Genomic DNA, 12685 nt, shown 5'->3' on the forward strand with positions numbered 1-12685 from the left:
GAACAAGATGAAGGCTGGATGCCTAGTGGGCTTTATTAAGTGTTGAACTGAGGTGAAAGTTGTGCTTCTAAAATACCATCAGTGAAATAAAATAGAAGGCTTGCGTACAAACAAAGGGTTACACATTTTCTCCCTCTGCATGGTTCAAATTGTTTTGGTGGGTTGCTTCCAAATCTGGATCTATGTAAAAGATCTATGTGTTAGCACTGTGCCTGGGGAGTTTGATGAGGGTGTTCTGACTGGTTGGGTGTGCATTTTGCTCATTTATGGAGGTGCACACACACTTGTGTCACAGCCTGATGGTTACTGCACAGTGGGAAATAAATCTGAATATTAATGTAGTAAAGGTAACGGGCCATTTCCTTCTGGTCATCTTACAATGGCTTTTCTTGAAACTGAAGTTCCCATACTCTCCTTTTGCTGGCAGCAATGAAGCCTATGCAGATTCAGTATAATATGTAATCCCAGTTATGACTGGAGTCTTTTCCTGCAAGCAAACAATCTTCAAACTGTACAACAGTGACAGGAGCCTCAGAAATGAGGTGAAGTATGCCATATTTGTCAGTAGCTGTGCTAGCTAACCTGAATTGGTTTAAAAGCAACAGGCCCTTGAGAGGGACTTTAATTAGCCTTTATAACAAGTGTCTGCTGCCTTCCCAGCTTGTCTCAGGTTGAGCTGTTGCAGGTGTCTTGGGAATTGCATCTGCTCCCTCTAGATTCCTTGTAATCTTCTGACTTTTCTTACCATTTCTCATTTAAGATTTATGTCCATCTCAAAGAAGGGAGTGGTGCTGATGGGTTGGATGCTTTGAAGAACAAACCACAGCTTCACAGCATGGTGGCCAAAAGCCTTTGTCAGAATGCCTCTGGGAAGAACTACATCATCTTCACAGGCCCAAGCATTACCAGCCTGAATCTCTTTGAAGAATTTGAGAAGCAAGGTGTGTACTGGGTGACTCATTGGGTTTTAATGTCAACTGACCTAGGGGCCTCGTGCCACTGAAATAAAAAAAATTTCCAAAAGTCTTCACTGATATTTCAATTTGGGTGACTCATTGGGTTTTAATGTCGACTGACCCAGGGGCCTCATGCCACTGAAATAAAAAAATTTCCAAAAGTCTTCACTGATATTTCAATTCCTTGTATAGATAAGTTGTTCATATCTAAGAAGACTTCTCATTCATGGGTGGGTACTATGCAGAAGACTTTCTAAGTTGCTCTTTAAATCTTCCTTCTTAAATCTTCAAAATGAGGATGTAAAAACAATTTTAATAAGGTTATTTAAAGTGCTTGCTTTTGTTCTTTGACTTAGAAATGTGACGTAAAATCTGTTATGTGACCTGGGGGAATTTCCTATCTGCCTGTGATTTTTCTGTTCCTGTTGTGAAAGATGAAGGATGGGAGGAATCCTTAGAGATGTGCCTTAGAATTCTTTTTTGGTTTAATATCTATTTAAGATGTGTTTTCTCTAGAGGACATTTTATGCCTTTGCAAAAGCTCTAGAAAAGTTTGCTTTTTTCTGTTTCAGGGGATTTTTGCTAGTATCAATATACCTTGATAGGACAGATTTTAGTTTTGAAAGCATAATAAAACTCTCCATTAGCAAAAACATACTGATCAGTGGAATGTCCATTGATACAGCTCTCCCAAGCAAGTCTTTTGCTACTGCGAAGAGCAATCCCAGGTCATCCTTTCTGTCAAATGCCTCCTCCCTCTGACCATGGAAAAGTCATGTGTTGCTTTGCTTTCAGCGAAGCTGAGGACTTGTGACTCCCCTGCAATTACAGGATCCTGCACTCTTGCCAGTCAGTTCTGAGTAATTTCATATCACTCTGGTTTCATTCTTCAGTCAGCACAGCCTTTCAGAGTGATGTGGTGCATGGAATAGATCCTTCCCAGCAATGAGGTTGGAGGCTGCCATCGTGCATCACAGCTACGAGGCTCTTTGCTGACACACCACTGCTGGCCAAGTTGGGGGTTTTTTGTCATTGCAGAAAATTAAACCCACGCAAACCATTATATTAATGAAATGTGGCCCAAAGCAGGGAGAAAGTCTGGGAGTTGAGACAATATGTTCATTCTCATTTAAAATGAGAACATCAGTGAGCTGCACCAGCGCTGTAGTTTAGCACTACAGACTGTGCTGGCACTGAGGGCTGCATCTGTCGAGCTCCATGCAGAACTTAGCTCCTACATTAATTCAGGCAAGCTGGAAGCTCACTGGCTACAGTGGAATATCTGCATACCTCATAAAAGACCCATGGTTTCCCAAATGCTGCGAACAGCCAAATGGGAAAGGAGTAGAGCATATTTATAGTGTACTGGCGTTTTTCCTCTGAGCAGAGATCTATCATTGTTAGATGGCTTTTCTCAGCTGATTATAAGCATTACATTTTTAAGACTACCGAACCAATGATGCAAAATGTGATTTTAAAAAAATGCAGAAGATAACACACATGCTCTTTGTACCTGAGATGAAATGTTAAGGTTTAAATATAAAGACAAACAGCTTGACTGAGTTCATCCTCTATGCTCAGCTAGAGAAGGATTAAGATGACCTGACATGATACATTTGGTCAGTAACCCTGGTGAAAAAGATACATGCTACTAAACCAGCTGAATGTTTATTACTTGCAGATAATTCATATTGTTCACAGAGTTGAATTATTCATAGGCTTTACATTGCACAGATCATTCAAATTAATGGTTTCTGGCAGGTAACAAATTCAGTAATGTCTTTTAAGTACATGTAATTTTGACTTACTATCTGATCAAATATGCAAATGCAACACTGAGATTTTGTTTTAGCTCATGATGTATTATATAGCTTCATGAGACTTTATAATCTGTGACAGCTGCCTCCAAAATTAAATTTCAGATCTGGTACACGCTATTACCTTCCTAGGGGTGAAGCGATGAGGTGGGTAGGGGGTGGACACTAAGAGAGCAGGTTTATTGACTTTGTAATATAGCATGGCACTCCTACATAAAGAAGATCATGGGGAGAAAAGTGTTTCTGTTTAATAAGGCAGTGGGATTGTCTGCATTTGCCATAAGCTGCTAGGGGCTAGCTCAGAGGTTTTGCAAGGAAATGTTGAGCTGGAAGGACTGTGAGACACTGGGAGAGGTGACATGCTTGAGATGTCAAGCTGTGGTGAAGTCAGTAAGAGCCTTGAAGGAGATGGTGTTTATTGACTCTGCTGCAAAGCAGACTGTGTACTGCCAGCACCTGCTGGGATCCTGCTGCATTCGCAGTACATTTGGGGAGAGGCAAGCAAAGAAGCCTGGACTGGACAGAGAGATCTCTCCTGATCTACCACAGAGTCTCCTTCAGCAATGAAGTCAATGTTGGGGTTTTTTGGTGTGTGACTCTTTTTTGGTCTATGACTTCAGTTAAACCTGAACAGAGCGACACCATGACCAGAAAATGTCATGAGAGCCTGTAGAAAAGTATCTCTGCTCAGGTGCTCATGACAGTTCAAGACCCATTCTTAAACTGATAAATTTACTTTTTTTGGAAAGATTTCCATTTCTGGGCTACATCAGGACCAGTGGTAGAAAGATCCCACTGAGAGCCAAAACCAAAAAGAAATTGGTATTGATCTTAACTGCTTTATTTTATTTGGGGGTTTTATGACTATGAACAGGGAAATAGGGAAATATTTAAATAAGTTTGTGCTTGGAAGCCATAAACTCTCTGGGAACATGAAAGTTTTAAGGCAGCTGAAGGCAATTCTGGAAAATCTGTAAAGTCACCCACTAAAACTCTAGAAGTTCCTTTCAAAATTCTTTATGGAGAGGACTTGGGGTCCTGGTAATCAGCATGCTGAACCTGAGTCAGCAGCACGCCCTGGCAGCCAAGCTGGTCAGCACTGTCCCGGGCTGTGTTAACAGGAGTGTAGCCTGTAGATCAAGGGAGGTGATTATTGCCTCCTACAGTTTTAGACAACATCCAGTACAAGAATACTCTGTATATGAATATACTCTGCCATGGGGAGGGAACTGTTCTTGTTCAGTTTGAGAAGAGGCCTTGGGGGTATGCAACAGCAGCCTTTTACTAACCTATCATGAGAATGGAGCTGACTCTTTACAGTGGAAGCACAAAAAATAACAAATTTAGGCTGAAACAAAAGATGTTCAGACTAGATGAAGGATTTTTCCTGAGGGCAGTGAAGCAGGATGCCCAGATAGGTTGTGCAGTCTCTGTCCTTGGAAGTTTATAAGCCCAGACAAGCTAAAGCCTTGAATGGCACTGTCTGGCCTCAGAGCTCACCTGTCTCTCAGGGGTGGGTAGAGACCTCCTGAGTTGTTTTTCAGCCTGAACTATTCTTTAATCTATAGGACCCTGTGATCCTCTCAAAAAATTTTGTAAAATCTTAACTATCATTCACTTTTCCTCACCCTAGCCCACACATGCATTATTGTTAAAGATGATAATGCTTTCTCTTTACTGAGAGCCTGTGGTGTAGCACCTTCAGTGTACCACAGGAGACAATAGTGTGGCTTGTAATATAAAGGGATGTCAGTGAACACAATTCTAAGACCTATGTGAAGATACCAAGCACTGAGAAAACTTCAGAAAATAAGGTAGCATTTTGATCTTTTTCAAAATCAAAACCTGAATAGACTTTTTTTTCCAGCAGAATTTCTTTCACTGGCCTCTGAATAGAACTGGAAACCTGCACTGAAATGCCCCAGATTCTCTGTTCTGTGAGCAGACAGCTGTCACTGCTATTTGCTGTGACATTCATTCATAGTCACATCCCTTGTTCCCTCTCTAAGCATTAGTATTGTCCTTTATAGAGGACAAAACCTGCTAAAGCCCTGTGTTCCATGCTTCCCTTTAACATATGATCCCTGAAAGTCTCTTCTGCATGTTCTGAACTAGCTGGAGCAGCTGGCTCTGTTCTACTGAGGGGCTGGTGTTGGCAAAGCTGCAAGACCTGCCAGCCTGGTTGACCATGATTTTCCTACAAATTTTACAGGATCCTGCAACTCCAGCACATGGACTGAAGCAAACTCACTTCTGCTCCCCACAGCAGCCCCACCATGCTTTCCTAGCTCTGACTTGACCTAGCAGAATGCATTGCTTGCAGAACAAATGATTGCAGAATGTGTATTTTTGCCTGAATTAGCTCGAGCCTGATGGCCTTTGTGAACTGTATTAGTGAAGATGTGGTGAAACAGGCTTCAGCACAAGCTCTCTGGAGGCTGGAGACTCTAGGAATGAGTTTTGGGTGGCTATACCACATTTCTTCTTCTTTGCTAAACTGTCTTAGGTGTATTCATTTATATTGCACCTACAGTTTAAGAAGACCAGAGAACAAACTGTTTTCACTGACTCCTGTGTGTGTGCAGAAAACACCTGTTGTGATTCTGATTTAATTACACACAAAAACTTCATAGAGCCAGATGGGTGTAATTTTTATTGCTTCTATTGCTATAGTAACTGGGTGGTTTTAAAAATCTCTACAGTAGATTAAGGGTTTCATCCATAATGAGAGATGCTAGTAAATCTGCAGAGGTGCTGCACTTTTCTAGGCTGTACAGCAGGAAGGCTACACGATATGTTCCTTAGACAGAAAATGGTTCCCATTATTCTACAGGAAGAGTGGAACACCTGCTGGAAGTTTTCTGCAGGGTTATTGCTACAATAAAAGGAAAGGCTACAACTAATTATTATGAGATCTCAAAGATGGCTGTTCCTGTTTTGAAGCTTTAGCACAATAATGTAATTATTAGCTTGGTTTTATTCCATTGCAGCCTCCTGGAAAAAGTATCACATTTCAATGAGTAATAAACTCTGGGCAGCTAAGGAAATTCTTCTCAGGTTTGCTTGTTATCAAAGCAAGAAGATCTTAATATTGGCTAGAAGAAAGCTTTATAAATGTTTGCTTTGTTAATGGCATAGTCCGCAGGTATGGGACCTGCATTTTTGGGGACATCTTAGCAACAGAAGAAATTTTTAAAAAGAAAAATAAAAAAGTCACGTTTCCGCTGGAAGTGCAGTTCCCTCTATAATGATTGTAAGCCTGTTGTCATCAGGCTTTTCTCATTTTCTTTTGTGGAAGGAACTTACAGATTTCCAGGGACTGATTAATTCATTACAAATAACTGGTGGAGTGCAGGTTTCTCCCTTGAGAATGAAGTTTTCCCATTGCTGTGTTGGTTGACCTTCTTCTCTCATCAGTGTCTTAAATTTCTGCTGGAAAAGCTGTAGCTCTTTTTAGATCTGCCCACAGCAACTGGACCAATGCATGAGTATATGCAATTAATTTATTAGTATTCCTTTAGTGTCTGTGAGCTGTTGAGGGGATGTTCATCATGCCAGTCACTATAGGCAAAGACAAAGGCTGCACCTGCTCTCAAGAGCTTAGGTGTTTCCAGAAAGACAGAGGTGGAAGAGCCACATAAATGGAAATCCAGGAACAGAGGTAACATGTTTAGGGGAAGCCAGGCACTGCATTCTGACTTTGTATTTTCACTGTAAGGATATAATGCAAAATTCAGCATGATAAAAAATTTGATCAAGCAGACTTAACTGACAGATGAGCTTTAAACCACCACAAGATGTGCACAGATATCACCTGCTTCCATGCCCACTGTTTTTTCTACTCAAATGGGTTAACACAAAATTGAGGGAAACCATGGAAATTTCCACCCAAGATTTCTTTTAGTCAGGGAACAGTTTGATCAAGAAAATGTACTTCTCTTGGACTAACAGAAACAGGCTGTTAGTATTTCACAGCCTAATGAAAAATTCAAGCATTGTTATTAACGTTGTTTTCAAGCCTTGTTTGTGCCTGCCTGGCTGTATTGAGATTCATTTTGTTGTGCTAGATTTTATTCATTGCCTCTCACATATGAAAAGGCCAAGAAGCTGTGAGCCACAGACTGTGTCTCCTGCAAGAGCCTCTGGTATATTTGCAGGACAAGATCAGTGCTTGCTTTAGTGCCCTAAAATCAGTTTTCACTGAAATTTCCATCTTCTCCATCCTTCTGGCATATGCATTTTTTAAAATCAACCAGTGGTTTCAGTGGTTTTTAGCTGCTTAAGCAGGATATCCTTAGCAAAGCAGATGATGCAGGTGCGAGGAGTATTGAGCTAAAAATCAAGAATGTGGCAGCACAGTGAAGCAGTAGATTAAACTATTGTGACTAAAAGCATCATAGGAGTCATGTAGGAGAATTTATTTCAGTTAACATCTGAGATGCTATAGCTTTCCCTACCTCCCTGCTCCCTCCAAACTTCATTCTTTCAGTTAAACAACATCTCTTGGATCATAAATTCCAATTTGTCCCATAATGCGTATCACTACTGGGGAATTTTTGAGACCAGTTTTAAACATGTTGTAATGTTAAACACAGATTGTGGGTGTTACCACTAGGAAAATACCCTGAATTATTTTTCCTGTTGTTTCATCCTGACAGTGCAGGAGGCCTCAATGTGTTTCAACAAGAGATCAGGCTTTCTGCACTGGTCTGTAGGACACAAATCTTTGGTATTACAGAAGAAAACCTGTTGGCTGACATGTTGTAGGGCAAGTTCTTTCATAGGTCTTTCAGGCTTGCTCTGCTGGTTTTGCTCTCTGGGTCCATGCAATATTTTGCTAATAGGGAATGTGTTTGTTCATATGCAGAGATTTACTGCTGTGGGTTGCTGAGCACCAGGAAGAGTGACTGCACAGGCCTACCTCCATCCATGCTGAACAATTCTGCAACTCCACAGTCCAGAGGACAGTACAGAATAAGAATGAAGGGAAACATGTCATTGATTTGCTGGTACAATAAAGGGCACTTTCGTTTTCTGACCAATGCCTATTCTCCAATTCAACAAGGTAAGCAATATTCCTACTTCTCATCTCAGAAGTGCACATGCTTTATGTCACAAGCCAAAGTGAGTCATTGAGATTGATAATAAGCCTGAACAAAGAGCTTGATTGTAACTGATCATACATCCTAGATAAACAGTAGCTGTAGTGATTACTTCCCTTCTGTATCTTCATACAGCTATTCTTTCTTTCCCATACAAAGCCTACTGCTAATGCAGCCTCCTTGTCTGGGCTGGTAGAAGCACTATCCTGTAAGGTATAAAGATTATATCTTTGCTGATGGTCAGAGAAAGGAAGATGATTACTATATAAGACAATATTAGCCCCATTTACAAAGCATCTTGTAGGATTGCTGCAACAGAAAAATTAATAAATGTCAGGATGTACTTTGAACTCCAAGCAGATCCTACAATTAATTTTTCTTATCTAGTAAAAACTTAGTCACAAACAAGTATCTTTTTTGCCAGAAGTAGACATGATTAAGGTTTCCTGCTGTATGTTAAACTGATTTTGGCAGTTGATAAAAAGAAACCAAAACAGATAATTTGGATAGTTCAGATAATTACAGAGAGCTTCTTGCTACTGAAATATTTTCCTTTTTGAAAGTATAAGATGGTTTTAAGAACATTTGGAAACTTCTGTAAAATGCAATGACTAAAACTTCTTGAAATTAGTGTTTCAATGAGAATGTTGTTTCAGTTTCTTAGAATTTTTATAATTCAGGTTTAGGTATAGCTGCCAGAGACAAATGAGTATAACATAAACATTTAAATACAAAGCCACCAATTCAAAGGCATCTTCTACACTAATTTTCTGAATCCCAAGCAACTCTCACATGTGTGTAGAGATTACAGAAGCAAAGCTAAGGCCTAGAATTACTGTATGGTAAACAGAAAGCTAACTTAGTGTGTTATTTAGTGCCTTGCCTGAAGGCTCATTGCCTTAGCAAAGCATGGCTGATCCTGAGGAATTGTGCTGGGCATCCCAGCAGAGTGAGGACTTGGTGATTCAGATGGACTGATGTCTGAGCACAAATGCTGAAAATATTTAAGAGAAGGAAGTATGAGTCTTGGACACCCTGCTGAAGCCAGTCTCTGGAGCAATGTGGCTCCCATGAGGGCTTTCACCATCAGGATTTGTGCTGTTTTCCTTGTGTTTTTTGCTGGATTTAGATCATTCAGCAGCACTAACTGGACAAGACTTATTGCTACAAACTACTACTTGTATTTTATAGACTAGCATGGAGCATTTGGTTATAATTCATAAATATTAGGAAAATACTCTCTTTGTAAACATCAGTGTTAATTGCCCTGTTGAAAAGAGGAGCAAAAGCACACTGTGCTGGCAGCATCCTTTAAAAGCAGGACATGGAGGTGTGAGCTGTTGTGCTTGTGATTGACCTTGGGTCTGTTTTGGCATAGATGGGATTGTAGGTGCTGTGTATGAGGTATTTGTGATTATGACCTTTGTGTGTGATGGACAAGGCTTTCCCAACTCATTGCTCACCAAATGCTGGCTGGGGCAGTTGACATAGTTCACTGTGAATCAGAGCAGAAAACAGAGACTGGCTTTTTAAAGAGTGATGCTGGGCAAAGTGTCTCTAACAGGGACATGGGAACAGATGGAAGCTCAGTGGGAAGGCAAGAGACCAGATTGCTTTGCCTCTGATTTGGCATCACTAAAGTCAGTGCAGCAAAGATAGTTTAAACCAACTCAAGAGAAGCTGGACCACCAGTCTCCTCTAAGGTATGTAAATGTAGAGGAGGAAGAGGAGAAATCTGTGCTGTTTGAGACAGGCCTGTAGCACAGATGTGCCCAGCCCATGTTACATGGGAGAGGAGATGTTGAAATGGGGTTAAAAGTCACACAGGGTAGTCGAACAGAACCTGGTGCCAGTGGGATTGATTGTCTGGTGATGCACAGTGCATTTGGACTTGGCTGAGTGTAAATGTGTGTGGGCTGGAGGAGATCATGAAGAGAAAACCTTAAAAACAGGAGGCAAGAGATGGTTAACAGAATACTTAGGATGAGAAAAGAGGTGGACATAGTTAATAATTAACTATTTATTGCAATTTTTTAAAAAGTCAAGAAGGTAAATCTTGCCTGTACTTAGAGTGCAAATCCCACCCAAGCCAGAGGCACCAGGAGGGCAGTACACTTGTCAGAGCAGATCTATGAATACTATTCTTAGATGCAGCAGGTTATTTATTATGGATGTTTCAAACCAGCATGTCATAATACATCATCTCAGATACTCGAGGATGGATCTAATTCCTGTGGTCTTGCAAACATATCCTGCTTACTCTGGTATCAAGTATGTAAGTTTCTGCCTAGAACAAAATCCAGTCAGATTTTTAATTGCTCTTAAGCTTTAATTTTTCCTTGTGCTTGTATTACAGAAGAAGTGAGAATTCAAAAGAGATTGGGACCCCCCCAGAGATTAAAAAGTTAATTTATTCTAAAGCAGGTCATCCCTGCACCGGTCCAAATCTCCCCATCTGTGGAACAAAGCTGCATTTTGGTTTTTCACTCTAGATCTGATGCCCACTTCACCAGCATCTCCATTACTGTGTTCCAGAAATAAATGCAATTTTTTTCTACCTTTCATATGTAGCAGGATGGAGCAGGCAGCAACCTCACTAGCTGCACAGTAGGATGCCCAGAATAACATCTTTGGCAAAAAACTGTTGAACCCAAGATCTTTTTAAGTAGCTTCTTTCTGAGAACTTTCACAGGTGCTCTTCACCAACTAGCTTTACTTAAAAGCTAAACAGTCTAAGCATAGAAAACAGAGTTTGGGAATATGCAAGGAATAAAGAGCTGCAGATGGCATGTTAGGATCTCAAAAGTGATTTGTGAGAATATAGTAGATGTTGTGGAGCCATCACAATTGTATAAAGCAGTTGTTTGAGTCTCTGTGGTTCTCACTCCGGAAGAAGCTGGAGTGACTGGTGACTGGTGACAGTCCAGTTTCCTGAAAAATTCAGCTTGCGATATTGGCCCAGAATTGGAAAATCTGGGGAAATAAGCATGATGTTAAAAAGCGTGTTTCAGAATGGATGAGCTTAGGGGTTTCAACTTACTATTTCCATGTGTCGTTTGTGAGACTACAGTCAGGAGGTTGTGTCCAAGTATGGTGAGATTGGGGATGGGGCTGGAGGACCCCAGTGGGAAGACATCGATCATCAGACCTTGTACAACGCTGAATGTCGGCAATTCCGATAAAGAACTGTAAGAAGTCAAAGTCCTGATAAAAAGCGAGATAGCACTTGGATCATGCAGAGCCCCTTCTTCTCAGGGGTTTGACAAGATGGATGCAAGTGCTGGTATTAGTGGGACTCCCATTTTTAAAAAAACATTATTCTAGATAGGCTTAGGATAAATGTTTTCAGGAAACACACATATGTGAACCTTTGTCTTTTGACTTGTTTCACTTGAGGTAGTATTTTGCCGCAATAAAACACGAAATGAATGACACTCACTATGCTGAGATGTCCAGGGTAAAAAGAAGGCACATCTATTTCCGGACCTCAATATTTATAGAATTCCAAAAGTGACCATAGATTGGAGGATGAAATTGCTCCCTCTCTAACCACACTGGTCAAACCAACAGTCTATCAATTCTTTCCTCCTCCAGAAAGGAATGCAAAATAATCATTATTTACATGAAAAGTGCGTGAGAAACTCCATTACAAAAATGTAAACATCAGAAGGCTTAGAAGAACTTTAGAAGAACAGGGTGACAGTATTTCTCAAGCTTTTCTTCACAAGCATACAGCTTAAATATTTAAATTTAAAAGGAAAAAGGGTTGAAAGACCACCAACCCGAAAGGCAATGCCTTTCTATGGCAACGGGATGGAGGCTGGCAGTCGGCACCCTTTCCAGCATGGAAGCAAAGGCAGGCTGTGGCTGCAGTGCAGGTGGTGTGTTCCCTGGAGTGCTGCCAGGGATGGGAACACAGCAATGCTGGGGGAGGACCAGGAGGGGAAATGGCTCATCGGATGTGCTGATGAGTCAGCTGGCTCAGGACCACGTGCCACAGAGACCTGCAGCTAGGAGTGACCCAGCTCTGGCAGTTGTCTTCCCTGGGAAGGTGGGTTATGGCTGTGAAACAAGCCTAGGAAAGGCTAAAAATAGTATGCCTATAAAGCTATTTATATTCTCAAAACAAGGGAATGTTATGGGGAATATAATAGAAAGTGATAGGGAGTATATGGTTCTGCCACTGCAATGCATTCTTTTAAAGATTATGAATACAAAGCAAATGGCAAAGAAAACACAAATTCTCCAGAGGAAGAGAAGGGGAAGAAAGAGAAGAGAGCAAGAGGAGAAAGGTGATTTTTTTTGTATGACACTTGTACCAGGAACATACTTACCCTTCCCTGACTTACCCTGATGAGATAGCAAGTGATTTTGCAGCACTAATGCAGCAGGCTGGTGGTGTATCAGTTCTTTTTATCTCATGCTGGCCAGATATATGCAGGACTCATTAAAAGAATCAAAAAACACACTATAATAATTACATGATTGTAATGAAGAATTTTTTTTGTTTGATTGGTTTTTCCCCCCACTCCTTGGGCTACATTTACACCCAGCTTGAGGAGGCAGAGGTGAAAGGAGAGTGTATTGACTTTAAATAACCCAAATAAATTTCTGCATGGTTCAGCTGTAACATGACATTTAGTGTGTCGCATACTAGCTTCAAAATAGAGCCTGCAAGCTAGGACAACACAGGGGGCTTGACAGAGATAATGGATGGAATGAGACTTCCAGCTGGAGGAATGAAATGGTGAAGTCTGTAATCAAAACGTGAGTAGCATTTAAGGCTGATTGTAAAAGAGTAGGCAGAAGG

The 12685-nt window shown here is 40.9% G+C and overlaps 1 protein-coding gene across 1 annotated transcript in view; it reads left to right on the forward strand.

The window, feature by feature from the left end:
• The window catches only part of PGBD5 (piggyBac transposable element derived 5), a 68013-nt gene that overhangs the window by 44739 nt on the left and 10589 nt on the right, over window positions 1-12685 (forward strand). Inside the window, exons 4-5 of the mRNA XM_039707539.1 lie at window positions 761-941; window positions 7641-7838. Of these exons, the coding sequence (XP_039563473.1) occupies window positions 761-941; window positions 7641-7838 (379 nt within the window). The remainder of the gene's footprint in view (window positions 1-760; window positions 942-7640; window positions 7839-12685) is intronic.

Source organism: Passer montanus, unplaced genomic scaffold, assembly GCF_014805655.1.
Source record: "Passer montanus isolate IOZ18808 unplaced genomic scaffold, ASM1480565v1 scaffold2, whole genome shotgun sequence".
Taxonomy (NCBI): Eukaryota; Metazoa; Chordata; class Aves; order Passeriformes; family Passeridae; genus Passer; species Passer montanus.